The following is a 17,790-nucleotide window of genomic DNA, read 5'->3' as shown; positions in this document are numbered from 1 at the left end:
TGAACATCTTAGAGAGGCAGAGCTTCTCAGAATTAACCGTGGTCCGAGGTTCACCAATCTGCAAAAAACTGTTTCAGAATTATCATCAATATAAAACTGTAAATATTTAGAACATCTCACGGTCTACAGTACATGATATCATTAAGAGAATCTGGAGAAATCTTTGTATGCAAAGGATAATTCTGATGTCTATTGGATGTCTATGATCTTCAGGCCCTCAGACAGCACCACATTAAAAGGCAGGCATGATTCCGTCATGGAGATCACTGCATGCACTCAGGAAACTTCCAGAAATGATTATCTGTGTTCACCATGTCATCCACAAATGGAGATTAAAGCTTGTACCATGTAACCATGTAAAGAAGAAGCCAGACGTGAACATTATGGGACGCTGCCATCTACTATGAACACAGTTCTTTTAAATTGGACTGAAGCAAAGTAAAAAACTGCTGTGTGGTTAAATGTCTGGTGGCATGAAGACTCCAGCGACACTTGAAGCACTATGGAAAAACTTTATTAGCTGACCAAAGCGTTTCAGCTTGTGGCCTTCATCGGGGTCATTGCAAAATAAACGTTTGAGTTTAGATAAAGGAAGAAATCTTGGTAAAATTACTTCAAATATTTGAAAAGATATAGACGCTGGACTAAAGAGGGGAGGGACCATCCAACTTGCTGGCTTTACTCAATGCTTAAATCCTGCTTCTCTGTTGGTAAGAAAGTGAATTAGGGCCGATGGAACTGGCAGCTTGCACATATAGACAGGGTCAATCAGTGTTGACATGTATGTACAGATTTTAAAGCAACACACGTTCCATCCAGATAACATCTTTTTTCAGAGAAGGCCTTGTATGTTTCAGCAATACAATGTTAAACTACATTCTGCAGCTATTATAACAGCCTGGGTTTGTAGCAGACAAGTTTTGGTGGTGAGGTTAACCGCCTGCAGTCCAGATCTTTCACCAGCTGAAAACATTTGGTGCATCAAAGAAGACCGAGGATTTTTTGTTCCGCTAGAATCCTTCATCAACATTCCAGAGGTGGTCTCCTCAATTCCCAGATATTCTATCTTTTATATCTTTTATATCTTTTATTAAAAGAAAAGGGTATGCTATAGTGGTAAACATGACGGTGCCCCAACTCGTTTACTGTCATCAAATTCAAATGACCTTGTTTTGTCTTAAAAGGATATTTTAAGTGTTTTTTTCTTGTGCATAGTCATAAACACTGCTCCTTACTTTGAGATGAAACTTCAGAATACTAAATGCTACTGCAATTCTATTCTTTTATACCTCTGCACACATCAGTATGTGAATTATAAAGATAAGTGAAATCTACGGTGTTGTCATAAAGTATCCAAGGTTGTATTGCTGGCAGTAGTACAGCTGGACTAAAGTTTAACTGAATAATTTAAGTAGTTGTTGCGTTCTGTGTCACTAGCCGCCCACAGCTTTTTATTTCTCTCCGCTCCCTCTGCCAACAAGTGCCTTATGTTGTGTAATCCTAACTTTACCCCTGTAGACATACCCAGGGTTAGCTGCATCTTATTGTATCCCATTTTTTTTTTCTTTTAATGCTACTCTTTTAAATGCACTTGTTCCTTATTCCTGTTTCTTAGCACCTTTCTGCATCTTTTTACATATAGGTCCATACTTTGTTGGGCAGACACAGTGTACACCCCCACAGTGGATTTTAAATCAGTCATGTGATTGAAGTGCACAAAGGAATGATTGTAGACTTTGATATTTATGCCTCGTCAACAGTTTTCTTGACTATGCGAGTTCTTGTGAAGGTGTTTTCATTTCCATGGAAATAATTCTGTGATCATCCACTTTGGTGGTATTTTGTGCTCTTTCATGCTTTTTTGATGTTGTTAAGCTTTCCAGTAAACTCCTTCTTTTAAACAATGAACCATATTGTTGATTCGACCACTCCGAAGTTCTTGCTTTTTCTCTGATTGGTTTAGTTGAATTTTGATTGGGTTTCTTCAGCCTTATAACGGTGCCCCTCACTTCCACTCGCATCTGTCTGATTGTTTGATTTAAAATCTTCCGTAGTAGTGTGCAGAGGCAAAATTACACACACACGGTCCGAACTGTATGTGCATTACCACCACCCTCTGCTGGGCCCTGCTAGAAACATGTCTTGACATCAGTGGCGGAGCGGGGGGTGGCTTACTGGGCTTAACCCCGGGTTGTTTTTTCAGAAGCCCGGGGTCTTTTGGAGTGTAATTTTTTCATAGCTAGATGCCTGTCTGACAACTGTATAAAACAAAAACTACACACAATATTCAAAGCACATAGTGCACACTGTGGGAATTTACGACTGTGCGTAAATCCCCCCTAATATTGGTATGATCCGAGCTCAGACACTGAGGGAGGGGGCGGGGGGAGCTGCTGCTTGCAAGTGCGCTGTTGGAGAAGTGCAGCCAGGCAGACAGAGGGGAGAACTGAAGTTCGACCAGGTACCAAAGAAAATCATTCGTACTGTACAAATAATGTAAATATGACGGTGTATCACGAAAGATTGATATCAAACTGATCACTTGACCCATATTACGTTACTTGCTCTTCAAGTGAATCAACAAATGGCGAAATGAAAAGCCGAACAACAACAATGCTGTTTCTTTAGAGAGTCTTAGCTTACATGTATGTTTATTTCATATTTTCAGTTGTTTCCCTCCACGTCTAAATAAATCGGTTTCAGTAATGTACTGATATACAAGAATGGACATAAGGGGCTTCTTTTAAAGAAAAAACTCTGGTAGATGTTATTTTATATATTATGCTTTGTATGTTGTTCAGTATATTCCTATTCAAAACAAGAGGAATTTCAATACACAGCAGTATATTCACAGTTGAAACCAGATATTTACATACACTTTATGGAAAACCCAAGAACATTTTTTTACTGTACAACATCAATTTAGAGTAAACTTGTTTTGTTTTGGATAAATAAATATTGAAATATCTTTTGAATTAGTTAAATGTCAGAATAAAGACAGACAGAGCTGTCTCTTTTTATCTCTTTCATCAAATTTAGGAGTACATGTACACTAAGTTTATTGTTAATTAATAAGAAAACTCCAGACGATTCCATTCTGAGCTGAAGAAGCTTCTGATAGGTTAGTAGAGTCCATGTCCATACAATTTGGTGCCATTTAAAATTATGAAATACAGATAGTTTCTCTCTTTACTCTTAAAATTAACAAATATGTTTTTTATATTTATCAATCTAAAAAAATAAACATTTAGTCTGATTTGATGTTACAATTAAAAAAGTGTTTGTGTTTTTATCTGAAGAGTGTGTAAATATCTGGTTTCAACTGTATATTTGATGATGTTGGTGTTTGGTTTGATTGTCAGCAAGTTATGCAGGCTTGTTTGCATAACAAGGCTAAATAATTATATAAACTTTTCTCAATCTAAATAGTGGACTTTGGTAGAATTAAAAAATAAGTGTAGTGCAGGTCTATGATGATTTTTAGTGCTACTATCATCTAGTTCTGATTCTGGTTCTGTCTTGGTTAAATCCTAAGTAGTCCTGATTTGAACTGTTGTAGTCCTGTTTTAATTCCGGATCAGTTCTGGGTCTGGTTGAATTGGGGTTTAGTCCTCGAGTCTTGATACAGCCCAGACTTTGTTCTGCCTTGCTGCTTAATTAAAAAACTAGTTTAAGGTGTCCTGCACATGTGATATATATTTTTCCCTATATGAAGTCATTCTTTTTTGAACAAAACTCAAAACAGAGCCTATTAATCTTTCAGTCATTTCTAACCCCCCCCACCCCAATCCCACATGCATACTACCCTTTAGGGCTAAGCCCCGGGTGTATCAAATGTCTGCCTCCGCCTCTGCTTGACATTGTCCTGTAAGTCACAGTTCATTTAAAAGTTTGTGTTGTAACTAGAGCTGGGCGATATGAGATTTTTTCATATCACGATATGTTTTTTCCATTTCAGGCGATAACGATATCTATCACGATATAAGCCAAATAACTATATTTGTAAGATTTAAATGTGCCGTTGCTCACAAGTAAAATGTGAAATAATCACCAGCTTGTTTTTATTTAAATATTTATTTCCCATAATAAGTTCAACAGGGTAGATGTACTTAAGGAACATGAGACTTTTTCAGATAAATAAAGGCAAATATTACAAACTACACAAAAGGCAGCCGCTAAAGCGTTTAAGTTTCAAAATAGAACAAACGAAACAGACTAAATTGTCAATTCCACTTAGAAACAAAATATTAATTCTAAAAATAAATCTTAGTTTGTTTTACAGAAGAACAGACAAAACTGACTAACTTTTGTCAATATCAAATAAACTGAGAACTAAAAGGAAATTCTCAATCTCTCCTTGTTGTATAGCTGAGCTTTTCAAACAGTTTTAACAGTTACTTTAGTCTGACAAAAGCCGAATGACGAATTAGCGCTTCCAGTCAGAGACTGAGGCTACGTCCACACGTACACGGGTATTTTTGAAAACGGAGATTTTCCGTTTCCGTTTTAAAAAATAATCTCGTCCACACATAAAGGCAGAAATGAAGGAAAACGCTGCTATGAACATGCCAAAGCAGCAGGTGGCGCTAGATTCCTAACCGTGCAGAAATGTTGGCCAATCAGAAGTCTAGAAGCCTCGGTGGGAAAAAGTAAACAAAGCTGGGGCATAGAAGCAGAACCGAGTCGTATGTGTGGAGGGACAGTAAACACTGCAGAGAGTAGAATTAACAGTAACAGTCTTGTAGAAATTCATTTCACTGAAACAATAACGTGGCGCAGTGTGACGCATGCACCAGTTTATTGTATTTCCAGACTTGCTTTCGGCACAATTTACAGTGCACGCTACTCTGTTTTTTGTCAGACTTGAAATAGCCGAAATACCTTCACCCTACGGAACTTCTTTGGCTCTTCCGTTCGACAATCTCTCCGGCATTGGAACCATCATCTGTTTTCTCTTCGGTCACGCTCGGTTGATTTTTCTAGTCGGCACACTCATTTCCTCCATTACGCGCTGGCTCCACTACCCGCTGGCTGCTTCCCAAACAAACACACGTGCGGCTTGGCACTTGTGCTGTATGTAACAAGTCACGCGACGTGACGCTGCGGCTGTGATTGGTTCGGCTCTGCGCTACTGAATTTGGATTGGCTGACCTTTTTTTTTTTTTTTTTTTTTTTTTTTTTAAGAGGACAAGAGCGGCGAGGTCTATCGCGATAGCTTAATTTCTCTATCGAGTAAAAGTTATATCGCGATACATATCGTTATCGTTCTATCGCCCAGCTCTAGTTGTAACCTTTTCAGCTTTTTTCCTTTAGTGTACAAAAGGAATTGCCATTGGATGGATCTACCACAAATTGTGAAAGAAGGGCATCCAGTAAAATTTAAAACATCTTAAATCTTGTCAGGCACATGCTTTTTAAAACACTGTTAAGACTGTAGCAAATCACATTTCTCACCACAGTCAAAAATAAGCTGCAACACCAAAGGAGGACTAATTTACAGTGGCCCCTAAAGAGGACTATTTGGATATGTGATTTTTGATTTTCGTTTGCTGTAGTATCCTGTAATTTAAGGAGTCATGGTATTATATTGGTATTATCATTATTATAAATTACTGATTCAGTACATAGTATATGAAATCAGCAATGTCATCATCCCAACTAAAGCTAGAATGCTAGATAATATGTATATATCTCTAAATATAATTATCTAAATTTTGAATGCTAAAACATATAATCTCATCTACCTTCCCAATGAAGTTTATGCGCAACTTCAATTAGGCAGATCCGCAGTCACTCATCTGCCTGCTTTCCTGGGTTGTTTGGCTGCTACTAGTCTCTTCTTGACTCCACTACTTTTTCCCACGTTGTCAAACTCAGTACTGACATCATTACTCTAATCCAATCACCTTCTTGCCCACATTCTTTGAGCCAATTAGCCTCCACTCTACGTGGTTTAAATCTCTACTCTTCGTCTTGATGCATGCTCGATCATCCAGGTAAGTAAATCCCCAAAGTTGGATTATGTTCATGTGCTAGTTTCAGTCATTGTGCGATGTACTGTTTATAAGATTGGGGAAACCTGCAGTCAGCTGAGAGTGAAGAAGTCACTTGGATGAGTGACGAAACGTTTCTCCCACTGAAAATGCTACGTCCAGATGAATAGATTCAAACTTTCGGGATCTACTCTCTGTCATTCTCGCTTTCAGACTCGCATTCATGCAACCCACCTCCTCCCCATCCTCACCTCATAGACATATCAACTGGAGCTTCATCCAAACCTCACTCATCTTCACCACCACCACCATCTAGATTCTGCTCTGCCATGATAGGTCATCAGAGATTAATCGCCAAATACATTCATTTCTCTATGTCAATGAATAATGCTCAATTCTCTCCGTAATGAAATGAAGCTGTAAAAAAAATTTGTAGCTCACTTGTGGGAAAACAAACCTGCAAATCATGGTAAAGAAATGCAAATGAAGACCAAGACACAACAATTTATTCCCTCTTTATTGCATGAAATCTGTCAAAATCTGCCCCAGAATGAGGTCTGTCTTTTCTTCGATTTATTTCTTGATTGTCTGCTGTGATGATTATTTCATCTAGTTAAGCGGGATTCCTGTAACCACCTCTGACTCAATACCACATTCGTCATTTCCACGCTTGATTTTGAAGAAACCTGAAATAAGAAGACAACAGAGGACGACACAGTTTTAGGCCAGCATTCCCACTCATCTTCAGCACTTTGTGTGACGTAGGCCTGTATGTGACACCGGCTATGTGCCTTACACTTTCATCCATACCTTCATCTCCCCAATCAGTATTCCAGGAGTTTGCAGCCAGCCAATAGGGCGTCCCGTTCTCATCACCCCAGCCCAAGATCTTAATGGCGTGACCGCCCAGCATATCCCCTGTCACATGCTGATACACACCTACAGCAAAAAAAAAAGCTCATTAAAGCAGAAGAAGGTTGTTCCTCTTTTGAATAATACCCATTTTCTGACAGGCATTCTAAAGTGTCTGTGGAGTTTTTTCAGATTAGTGGTCGACTTGCTTGCTCTCAAACAGTTGCCCAATATTAAACTGAGACAAAGAAGTACGTTACTCATATAGAGTGACATTACTGGAATTAAATACATAAACCTCACCACTCTTATACAGCAGAAAATCTTCATAAACAGTGAAAGATGCCTCCACAGGCCCGTTCTTGTACAACTCCGTCATGATCTGATCCAGGTCCGACGGGACGCCGTATGTGCGTCTACCTGAAGAGGGACATACAGGAAACTTCAAGGACTGCAACGACAAAGTAAACCAATGCTAGGAGGGTGCAGAGTTTATTTTAATTCTCTGTACCAAAGTGTTTGTCCTTCTCATATGATAGTGAGTATCCATCAGTGCACTGCTGCACACACTTAGGAGTCTCTGAACTCCCACACGGAGGACGACTTCCATTCACATGATGCTCACAGGGGGCGATGGTGTAGGGTAGACAGCCTGTAATAAACAGTCACGGTCAGTCCATTTAAGTCAAGTCTTTTGCTCCTCCCCAAAACTACTTAAACTGAATTCAGCAAGTGGATAATGGACTTACCAACTTTAGAGTCATACAAGCCTCCTGTGACAAGCCCTTTCTTTGCCCAGAATTCCCAAGCAGCAGAAGGATAGCCACCATAACAGCTACATCAAACACAAAAAGACATAATGTGCACCATGAGTTATGTTATAGCTGTTTTACTTCATTTGATTTTTGAAGACTGTAATTATAAACCATCACGGTTTCTCCAAAAAAACTTTTCCATGAAAACTTCATGAGTAGAATTAATGAACAGCCCATTTACTTATATACACGAGCCATTACTAATGCTCACCCCATGCCGCATTCATCACAGCAGGCCAGCAGATCTTCAGCGGAGATCTCCACAGAGATCTTACCACCACTTTGGATACATAACCTGTCAGATATTGCCTCAGCTGCCCCAAAGGCCTGTGTAAAAATCAAACCGGGAACACTGAGAACATGGAAGTTGGTAATGATTTTTTTTAATGTCCCACCCTATCTCCTCTATTTGGTGGTGGTGTATTTTTAATTTCTTGGTGTGTCATACCCAACAGGACCCACAGGAGCCTTGATCTCTGATCTGTTGGATTGTGGCACAGTTGGGCCACTCTTTGCGTGCGTCAAAGCTGTCAGGAAGTTTAATGCCTTCAATATTATGAAGCCTAAACAAGAGAGAAAACAGAATCACTGCAGATTAGCTCAACCTGCTGACTGTCACATGTCATCTCATGTGACCAGCTGTCCAAACCACCTGATAAACTTACACCTCTGGTAGCTTGGGTCCATTCAGTATGGTGCCACACAGCTGTTTAACATAGGTGGCATCGATATTCTGGAAATTCTTTGTGGCCTGGAGCAAATAAAAAGGAAATTGGAGCAGAGAAATCATCGCTTACGGGTTGTTAACAGCTTCCTAAGATGTGGAAATATCCATAAAAACTGATTGCATGGTCTCACCGTCCAGGTGGTGTTAGCCTTGTTAATAAAATCAACCATCTCAGAGGAGAGAAGGGAGTGGTGAGGGTGTGCCCAAGTGGTGGACACCATCACCACTACAGAGAGGAGGAACAGTGGACTCATCCTGCAAAACAGACATCAGTGATCATAGGAGGTGACCAGGAAACTGTTTACATGCACACAAAAGCACATCTCAGTGGAGCGTTACAAGGAAAGGGAATAAGGAAAGAGGCCATTTCCTTTATTTATAACCAACATGTGTTTTGCAGTAATGTTGCAAATACATTTCTGTACATAGGAACTGGGTCATGTATGAATGCAATGAACTTGGTTATTAGAAACATTCTTTCTGAAATATATCTAACACTGACTTTAAGAATTAGATCCACAATTAATGATAAATGATACTTTTATTCCAATTTATAAAGAAAAAAAAGTTTAAAAGAACATTCATATTATCAGATGAATCAGAACTGCAGCTAGATTTAACATATATGTACATTGATTCAAGCTAAAAACAAAAAATGAAAACTTCAGCTTAAGACAATCATAAAGTATTAATCCACATGCATATTGAACTCATATGTGCAAAAAAAAAAAAAAAAAAAAAATCAGCATATTTGCCAAATGTCTTAATTTTTTACCTGGGTTGCTGTTTTAGTAGATCTTTTTCGTCGTTCTTCTTCTCTCTGACTCAACAAACCTTACAGTTACCCTTCTTATAAGACTACAGTTGTTGATCACATGCCTGTGTAATAAATGCACCTGCATGTCTCATGTGACTAGAAGCCTGCCATTCCAAAGGTTGACCAAGCTCTTAAAATTATTATACGTCAATAACGAGATGCAGCTTTGTTTCCTTTATTTAACCATCAACCTTCTGATTCTTAATTTTTTGTTTAATATGTATGAACTTCTCCCACACACACACACACACACACACACACACTTAAACTCTGCATCAAAACATGAAATCACTCAAAATACAGGATTAATTGTTATTTATTTCTTCAAATATGTACAAATCAAAATGTCACATTACATAGCAATGTTTTTAGCTCTCCTTTGGTTCTGTACAAAGTTACTCTGTGCTAGCCTTTCAACGCACCAAAGCAGTGTTAAGGACACTTAGCTAGCAGTCTCAGTATGCCTTTTTCTTCCCTCTTTTGCTGATGCTATAAAGGACCTGAAAATACATCCATTTTCCCCTTTTCATCTGTAATAAAAACTACCCTGATATTGCACATAATTGTTTTTCCTTAATTTTAAAAAAAAACACAACGATGAAACAGATTAACACACAGAAAAGGACCGAAAAGGTTCAACTGTGATTGGAAGCCGTCGAACATACAGCGGAAGCGCTGCAGAGTGCACCAATGTAACTTTTTAGTGTTTCTGCTAGAGAAACACAAGTGGAATATGGAGCTAGGTTTGATGTGATATGAGAAAAGAAAGAAAAACAAGTGGTGGTGGTGGTTGTTGGTAACCCCCCCCCCCCAAAAAAAAAAAAAATCCTAGTATGTGCAGGATTAAACTGTGAACGTTTGTTTTCAATTATTCAAATACGATGAATAATTACAATTCAAACAATGTTTCAAACAAACTATTTTTAAAAAAAAAACAAAAAAAAAAAAAACAACACCCTGAACTGTGGAAGTGTACCATTTATGGCAAATATACCCACACACACCAATGTGTGTATATAATTTATCTAGACACAGGATGGACTGCTACAGATCAAATCATTTAATGACACCAGCCTGCTAACAGAGTCATACTTTAGAGTGTCCATCATCCTGTAACAGCCACAGTGAATCTGTAAATTCCTCTAGAAACAGACCTTCAGAGGGGGCACAGGGGCTTCTTTTGTATAGAGGCTCAGGAAAGGAGGGGGTTAAATTAGTTCAAGGTCTCTGCATGTCACTGGTGCCTTGGGCCTGTGCCGCTGTAGTGCTAAGGTATTGCCAGCTGAGGGCAGCGAGCACCATAGCAGCAGAAAGGTACATGGGCGACAGGTGGTGGGTCCTGGAGCGGAGGCTGGACTGCGACAGGGCGGACTTTTCACGGATTACAGCCAAGATGTGGAGCGTCTTTTCCCGAGACGGGTCGGTGGGGGACACCTTGTGTAATATCTGGAGAGAGAGAGCACATTCAGTACACCAATATGGTGGAAGCAGTAGAGAGAGACTGAGTTTAAAAATAAATAAATAAAAATAACCCACCTCCTGGCTGTACTGGGCGATAATTGTCTGCACAGCACTCATATTGGTGGCTTCCATCATGAGAGTGACTGCCTGCCCCTTTCGGATCTTCACCACTCCCTGAAACACCATGGGGTTGTTGTAGCACGTTGACAGTGTAGCTATTGCCATCACCTGGTCAAGAGAGAAATGACAACATGTGAAGTGGAAGTGTTTGATCATTTCTCATGAGTCAGTATTCATTGGTCTCTCTATTTAAGCGCAACATTTTCCATCGTTTATCAGTTACAGAAAAAGTTATTATTAAAACAAAATATTAAAATGTTTCGCAAACTTTAAATGCAAATCAAAACATGTTCCAGTAAGACCGTAGGACATGGACAGAATGGTTTGTTTTCTGAGCTTGAAAAATAAATTAAAAAATGAACAGGTTTAAATGTTATGGTTTGGAGGAGATTGTGACGCAGCGCATACCTGTGGAATGGCACAGAAATTAAAGACGCTCTGGTTGCGCAGGCGGGACAGGTAGGCAATAACATCCGGGACGTGACGCAGAGCATCAGTGACCAGCAGGTTGAGACAGGACAGCGCCGACTCCAGCTTCTCAGGCTGGGCCAAATCCTCAAGACGGCCTGCAAACTGGCTCCAAGCCTGCACACAGCATGTAACAAGGATTTTATTTATCTGTACTGGCACCAGCCTTGGCTGGATTCTGTTCGTTATGTACTTCTTAGAAGCCTTGAGCAAATTTCTTCAAATTTAGTACAAACACTTATCCCACAGACCCGAGAATAAGTTGATTAGAGATTGGAGGCCAGGGTGAAAGCATGGCCACATGACTGTCCTTTTATTGTAAAACTGCAGGCTTCCTGAGGGACATCTGAAACTCTTCTTTGGAACGTTGACCGCATTTGGTCCATTTTCTGTCAAGACAACCCAACACTACTATCATAATGTTGAGCTCCTGGCTCTGGAGAGGTCACTATCCATGGCTGATAGTGTCCTCTCTGCGTTTTTCTATGCAGGTAGGTTTTCAATCTGATGGAATTATGAATGCAGAAAAGTACCATCGATTTAGACAATTTCTCCAACACCGCTGGCTGAAGTTCAGCCCAAATCTTGGGGGCATGACTTTCATATACCGTTCACCTGCTGTAGATAATTTTTGGAGACCTGCTTCCTCTTCTGCCCTCCACTTGTCCAGTTTCCAGTTTTAAGGACACGCTGCTAAAGATATGCCAAGTTTTCAGCTAATACCTCTTAAAGAATCACTTTGTTGGTACAAAAATACCATTTAAAAAGCTGTTAAACTCTGGCATAGACTCAACTAAATAAATGGGAACAAATGATGTGCTTTTGCAACAGGCTAGTTACCAAATGCCCAAAGATACCATTTAAAATGGGTTATTTGCCAAGTTAACCGTTATTTGCAGACATCCCACGAATTAGGTGGGTTTGTTTTGGGGGTTGTTGTTTTTTTTTTTCTTTTCTCTCCATAGGTCAGTGTTAAGTGGCTTAACAACAATAACAACAACAGTCAAGGGCTGAGGCAAAATGAGTGAAAAAGCAGCCAATGTCCAAAGACAAACTCTGAAATACCTACAGAAACCCTGGAGAACTCTTGCTTCTGACCACTTTAAAAGGAAAGAAAGTCTGGGTCCTTGGAAGCAAAATATAAAAGAATGATAGGTGCATCAAGATTTTTTTCATAGTACCACATTTTCTAGTGTCACAGTGATCTTAACCTTTGACCGGCAACATAGATTTTCCTAGAGCCCGAGTAAAGGTTTGCACCACATTCTCAGAAATGTCAGAAAGGCCTTCTGTAGCCAAAACAAACAGACGTTTGTACAACATGAAAACACTACAAATAGGACCACAGCCGTCACTAGTGTTAAGCATAAATAAATTAAAAAAAAAAAAAAAAGACATTACACAGTATAAAGCCCCTCCTGCATAGAAACAAATGTTACAAAGCACATTTTGTATTATGAATATGGCAGGTGTCTGTGAAGGTTCTCAGTCATCCAGGTCATTGTAGTCTAAGGAGCTTGGAAAGAAAAGCGTCTGGACTTTTTTAAGTTGCTTGAAATATGGCAGATATTGCTAAGTATTTATGACTGCACCAATGAGTTCAGTAGGAAATAGCATAATTCCTGGAAAATTGCCCCATTCATGTGAACATGGTCACAGCTAGATTAGAAACCCCTGGGCTGACGTATCGAGTTGATAACCTCCTTCGTGCGACTGCTTGGCCCGATTAGGGTAAGCAAACCCAGATAAGTGAAAGATATCTTGGGTATTCTAAACTTGCTTCATAGTACCGGACCCTGGTCAGGCACACTGGTATTAGACAAGAGATTTTGTTTCTACCTCTTGTGGCCAGAAGGCACGTCCCTCTTGTGTGTCCTCTAGATAGTCTCGGATGATGTTAGTCTTTTGGAGAAACAGGCCCATGGAGTTCGCAAGTTCAGTGTCCTGCCCAACTTCAGGGTCCTCCAGCTGAGACGCAGAGAACAGCCGGGACAGGCCAATGCCGACTAAACCGGCAACATAGTGACAATACTGCACAAAAACAGAAAAACAAATCACAGTGCAGGACTTAAGAGAAACAAAATCCTGGCTTATGATTAAACATTCATATTATGTAATATTCAGAGCTGAATCATATAGCTACATGACAAGATTCTTTAGATTAAAAATCTCTTCTACAGGAGTGTCCTGGCCAAGAAAGACAGCAGTACAATCAGAGGAGTTTTATAAAACAGTAGCACGCACACGCACGCACGCACCCATAAAGCAATTAAGTACAGGCAATAAAAAAGAAATATATAAAACCTCTGTCTCAATAAATAATGAATAAATTAGTCAAAGCAAAATTGTCTACTGCCATAATTAAAGGAAACATTTAAAATCACCTTCCTTAAGTTCTGGTTGATTCTGCAGCTGATTTAAGAAGTAAGGAGCTGCAAATCTGAACGCTACTGTAGCTAATTCAATAAAATTGTAAGCTTACTATCTGCTCCTGAGCTGTACCAGTGAGTCAACAGCTAGTTTGTAGCTTACAAACCTCTGATAACATCCATTCAGTTTTTAATCAGAGTGATGACATTTTATTCAAAATAAAAGGCTTTTATTTTGCAATGTAATAATTATTTTGGGTCGTTACTCCAGTAATTTTAGAACTTACTCTTTATGTCCCCCCCCCCCCCCCCCCCAACTCAAAGCAGTCATTTATGTAGTCATTATGGTGCTAGAACAACTAACAGAAGCATAACATTTACCTGGTCCCACTCCTTCATAGATCCCACTTTCTTCTCCAGGAATTCAGCCATTCCCACTCCCATACGGTGGCAGATATCCGAGATGACGTCTCTGTATTCCTGAGCGAGGTTTCTGAATTCCAGCGATATCTGGTTTTAGAGGACAAAGGTTATAGTTACCAATTAGTCACTGCCTTAATTTGCCCAAACTTGGTAAATAACCCTTGACAACCCACTGACCGTTGGGAAGTCTTCCAGGACCTGACGATCTTTCTCCTGGCTCTCCATGAAGCACCACTCATCCTGGTACAGGAAGGTGTGGAAGTCATTGAGCATGGGAACCTTCTTGTCCAGAGGAATGGTCATGTCATCCTCCACTGTGTCCAGTGCACGCAGAACCAGGTAGAAAATGCAAACTGCATGTCTGGATCATAGACACAAGGAGGATTTACACAATGATAAAGGTAGCAGGTATGTCAAGTGTCTATATGTGAAAAACTCCTGCATGGCTGCATCAAAGATATTTTTTATATTCCTATTAATACTACTCAACAATAAACTTTAAATGCAGAAAAAGAAAAGGTACATGGTAGCCTTCACCTCTGCAACCCTGAAAAGCCTGCAATGGAAACGTTAATTAACACCCATTTTATTTATGGAGAGTCTTTCAAGTACATAGAAATGTAGTTTGATATCAAAATTTTATTTAAGATTCGTGTTTAATATCTGGCTCAAAATGAAAGAATTAAACTAGGGTTCATAAAAGGAATGAATGCCTGTCAGTCTGTCTTAGATTACAGGGATATTTCATCCCAAATAATGAATTGGGAAGGTCCTGGTCCAGGTCCCTCTCACAGACCAAAGATATGCATGTTAGATTAATTTGTGATTCCTTTACCCGCCATGGTATTTTGCTTCACATGATGCTGGTAACAACATCACACAGCCAGGACAAAAAAAGTCTGTCATACAAAAACCTAACATGTACTTTTTGAATGTATATCTTTAGTTTGAGTACTTGTTTATAAAGTTTGTCATCATAACTTGCCTGATGACGCTTTGGTGCTGTACTGTGGGTCAACTGCTCTCAGCGTTTCTATTATTTTTGTAATACTCATCCTAAATGTTGCCTCGAGCATATGCCCTCCATACAACTATAGTTAAAGACTAAAACTGGCACTGAAACGAATCCTAACTAAAGTAAGACATTCTGGAAATAAACACTAAACGGAATTAATAATACTAAAAAAAATGTCAAAAGTCGACAAAAAATAGAAACTTATGAGATAAGTTGAGGGATTTTTTTTTTTTTTAAAGGGGGAGTGTTTCGGCCAAGACCCTTTGTTTTGCTCTAAAGAAAACAAACCGTGTGCACGCACACACGTGTCCTCACCTGGAGCCAGCTCCAGTAAAGTTTTACTCACCTCAACTCACCGTCCAGCGCCTGAATCACAGCTGCAAAGCTGCGACTGGTTTGGTTCAGGTACAGGTAGCAGGTCCGCAGACTCTCAGTCATGGACTCCTGACAGGAGAGACAGAGAAAAGCTGTTTGTCGGTAGAAGCCTGCAGGTCTGAGGGCGCTGGAGGGTCGGGCGGCCTCTTGCAGGCCCCTCTCCCCGAGCCTCCACCCGTGCAGGAGAGAGCGTGGAGCGGAGCCGCAGCCACGCGGAGCCACCGAGAGAGAGCGCTTGAACACGGACAGAGACAGCGGACACTTGCAGCAAGCTCCGGCCATACGAAAAACCGACAGCGAGAACGACTCTGCAGCTATGAAACCACACTATCCATGTTGACGCCACGCCTGTCGAGGAAGCGTGAAACATGAAGTCCATGTAGAGGACAAGAGAGGTGAACAACGCTGTGTGGACGACGCTGCGTGGAGTTAAATAAGCGCCCCGCGGATCTTTGAGCACTTTAACCTTGAACCGTGGCTGAGCGTGGCCAGTGCGCAGCGTTTGTAGATCTGCTGTTATGAGCAGGCACACTCCTCCCACCCCTGCCCCCAAAACAACGCCAGCTGAAGTTCACTTTCATAACCTACTTCCCGCATGCTAAAAATGGGGGGGGGGGTCCGATTTGGGGTTTTTGCTGCACTAAAGCCTTTTTTCGCTAAAGGTGAGCAGTGTTTTCTTTTTAAAGAAAGCACGCATTAGCTGCTATTTAGTTGTATCTCCATGCACGCATGCAGCTAGATAATGTTGGCTGTGCGCGATAAGCAAACAGTCAGCTGTGGGGTGTCGACTGCGACTTTGTGCAATATAAAGCCTTCATTGCAATAGAAAAACAAACCTTAGCAAGTTTGAACACCCCTCCCCCTGAAAAAAGCAGAACTCATGAAAACTGTATTTTGCTGACATCTGGTGGGAGACAGCGTGAAGGACGGGAAAATTCGTGACCTGCAAGTCTGTGATACTCCAGGAAAAAGATTTTTAAAACAAATATATGAGACGTATACTAAAACAAACGGACAACTCATTATAACCTTTATTTCTCTTTTTAATGTTTACATCGATTGTGCTCAGACATTACTGCACTTGTGTTGCTTTTGCACAACAATTTGGCTTTTAATACAATCAGATGACAGACTTGAGCTCTAACGTTTGACATCCTGTGCAGGTTTGTTCCTCGGGTGCTTTAATCCAAATCTTAAATGAAGAATATTTTTACTGTGTGTGTGTTTTGTTTAAGTAATGCTGCCAATCCGAGCACGAAGCCTCGTTGGCATGGTGCAGTCTGCAGGCTCTCCGGGTCCTGCCTCTGGGTCACATTGGCGTTAAAACAGTGGGATTATCCGTCAAACACGCGCACAGCATCTCTCCCCACCGGTGCGCCCTCCAAGCTCATTATGTAAGGTAAATCCCAAGTCAATGGTCATCTCTGCCTGTGTGAGTAGACTGTGTGAGCGCAGATCTAATTTGACAAAGTCCAATTAGCTGTCTCTGTTTTCACCCGGATCGTTTGGAGCAAAACTAAGGACCGTGTTGCTCAGTTAGGTTTGAGGTGTAAAGTGCCAGATATGGCTATGTGCTTTTTGTTTTGGTTTGTTTTTTTCCTCTGCGCAGACTCACTGTGATGATGCTCTGAAAAGAGGAACGGCTATCTGCTTTTTAATCCGCGCAACATCCTTTCTCTGCGTGTGGCTGATGTGTTAGTATTCAAACGAATCTATAAATATGAGCTCAGACTGCGTTTTCGAGTAGATTTTACTCACATAATTCAACTTTGGCATGACGGCTCTGCATCCACCCATCTTAAATTTAAACAGGTTGAATATCTCCTCCGGGTGACACAGCGACTTCAGGATGTCCATGTTGCTTCAGGTGTTCAGCGGTTACTCTGGCAGACTGACAAGATGTAGCCCCATCAGATATTCGTGTCTCTGAGATGCGGCAGCACCACAAACATGAGCGAGGACACGGTTTGCGGCCGGGAGCCTCGTCAGATCAACGGAGCGTCTGATTGGCTGGCGAGTCATGGGCTTAGAGGTTAACGTCCAATGAGCGGCCAGAGTGACTGGTGTGATGCCCCGCCCCGCCCTGGGCTGTCAGTGGAGCCCAGCTGCTGATTGGTCCGTTAGTTAATCAAGAAAGAAACTGTCTGCTCAATGAAATCGTGGTAATCCCGGCCAGGTCTGATACCTGTTGACTGTTTATACACAGCAGCACCTTGTATGTTATAAAAACAAAGGCACTGGTGAGTCTTTTTAACCAGGAAGGAAGTGTTGTAGCTCCAGTTAAGGTTCTCGGGTACTTCTAAAGCTGGAGATCATTCTCACAGCTGCTCATCCAATGTGCAGGTTGGTTGGGAG

The 17,790-nt window shown here is 40.7% G+C and overlaps 2 protein-coding genes across 3 annotated transcripts; both read right to left on the bottom strand.

The window, feature by feature from the left end:
- Positions 1 to 6,602: 6,602 nt before the first annotated feature.
- ctsbb (cathepsin Bb) lies at positions 6,603 to 8,641 on the bottom strand. The gene is made up of 9 exons (XM_085373413.1): positions 8,519 to 8,641; positions 8,326 to 8,411; positions 8,109 to 8,223; positions 7,872 to 7,987; positions 7,595 to 7,680; positions 7,357 to 7,497; positions 7,149 to 7,265; positions 6,804 to 6,932; positions 6,603 to 6,679 (listed from the first exon to the last, which is right to left on the bottom strand). The coding sequence occupies exons 1-9, from the start codon at positions 8,639 to 8,641 to the stop codon at positions 6,603 to 6,605; spliced, it is 990 nt and encodes a 329-aa protein (XP_085229539.1).
- Positions 8,642 to 10,165: 1,524 nt separating this feature from the next.
- fdft1 (farnesyl-diphosphate farnesyltransferase 1) lies at positions 10,166 to 17,367 on the bottom strand. 2 transcript variants are annotated; one of them, XM_085372594.1, is made up of 8 exons: positions 17,194 to 17,367; positions 15,407 to 15,504; positions 14,223 to 14,406; positions 14,004 to 14,132; positions 13,093 to 13,284; positions 11,194 to 11,370; positions 10,741 to 10,893; positions 10,166 to 10,650 (listed from the first exon to the last, which is right to left on the bottom strand). In XM_085372594.1, the coding sequence occupies exons 1-8, from the start codon at positions 17,290 to 17,292 to the stop codon at positions 10,423 to 10,425; spliced, it is 1,260 nt and encodes a 419-aa protein (XP_085228720.1). In that variant the 5' UTR covers positions 17,293 to 17,367; the 3' UTR covers positions 10,166 to 10,422. The 2 variants fall into 2 exon arrangements, with proteins under 2 accessions (XP_085228720.1, XP_085228719.1); XM_085372593.1 differs by lacking the exon at positions 17,194 to 17,367 and having other exon boundaries at positions 15,407 to 15,976.
- Between the last annotated feature and the right edge of the window lie 423 nt (positions 17,368 to 17,790).

Source organism: Diplotaxodon limnothrissa, linkage group LG15 (genome assembly GCF_057381915.1).
Source record: "Diplotaxodon limnothrissa isolate DT_005_m linkage group LG15, D_limnothrissa_male_GT1.1, whole genome shotgun sequence".
In the NCBI taxonomy this organism is placed as follows: domain Eukaryota; kingdom Metazoa; phylum Chordata; class Actinopteri; order Cichliformes; family Cichlidae; genus Diplotaxodon; species Diplotaxodon limnothrissa.
The sequence above is the reverse complement of the archived record's forward strand: the minus strand, read 5'-3'. Positions and strand labels throughout refer to the sequence as shown.

What these genes read in the sequence shown, in the direction of transcription:
- ctsbb (XM_085373413.1), bottom strand. Translation starts at nt 8,641, where the DNA reads ATGAGTCCACTGTTCCTCCTCTCTGTAGTGGTGATGGTGTCCACCACT. An exon ending in GGACCCAAGCTACCAGAGGT is followed by an intron (nt 8,224 to 8,325) that starts GTAAGTTTATCA and finishes TCTCTTGTTTAG; the next exon opens with GCTTCATAATATTGAAGGCA. An exon ending in GCTCCTGTGGGTCCTGTTGG is followed by an intron (nt 7,988 to 8,108) that starts GTATGACACACC and finishes ATTTTTACACAG; the next exon opens with GCCTTTGGGGCAGCTGAGGC.
- fdft1 (XM_085372593.1), bottom strand. Translation starts at nt 15,717, where the DNA reads ATGGCCGGAGCTTGCTGCAAGTGTCCGCTGTCTCTGTCCGTGTTCAAG. An exon ending in TCCTGGAAGACTTCCCAACG is followed by an intron (nt 14,133 to 14,222) that starts GTCAGTGGGTTG and finishes CTCTAAAACCAG; the next exon opens with ATATCGCTGGAATTCAGAAA. An exon ending in CTATGAAGGAGTGGGACCAG is followed by an intron (nt 13,285 to 14,003) that starts GTAAATGTTATG and finishes GTTTTTGTGCAG; the next exon opens with TATTGTCACTATGTTGCCGG.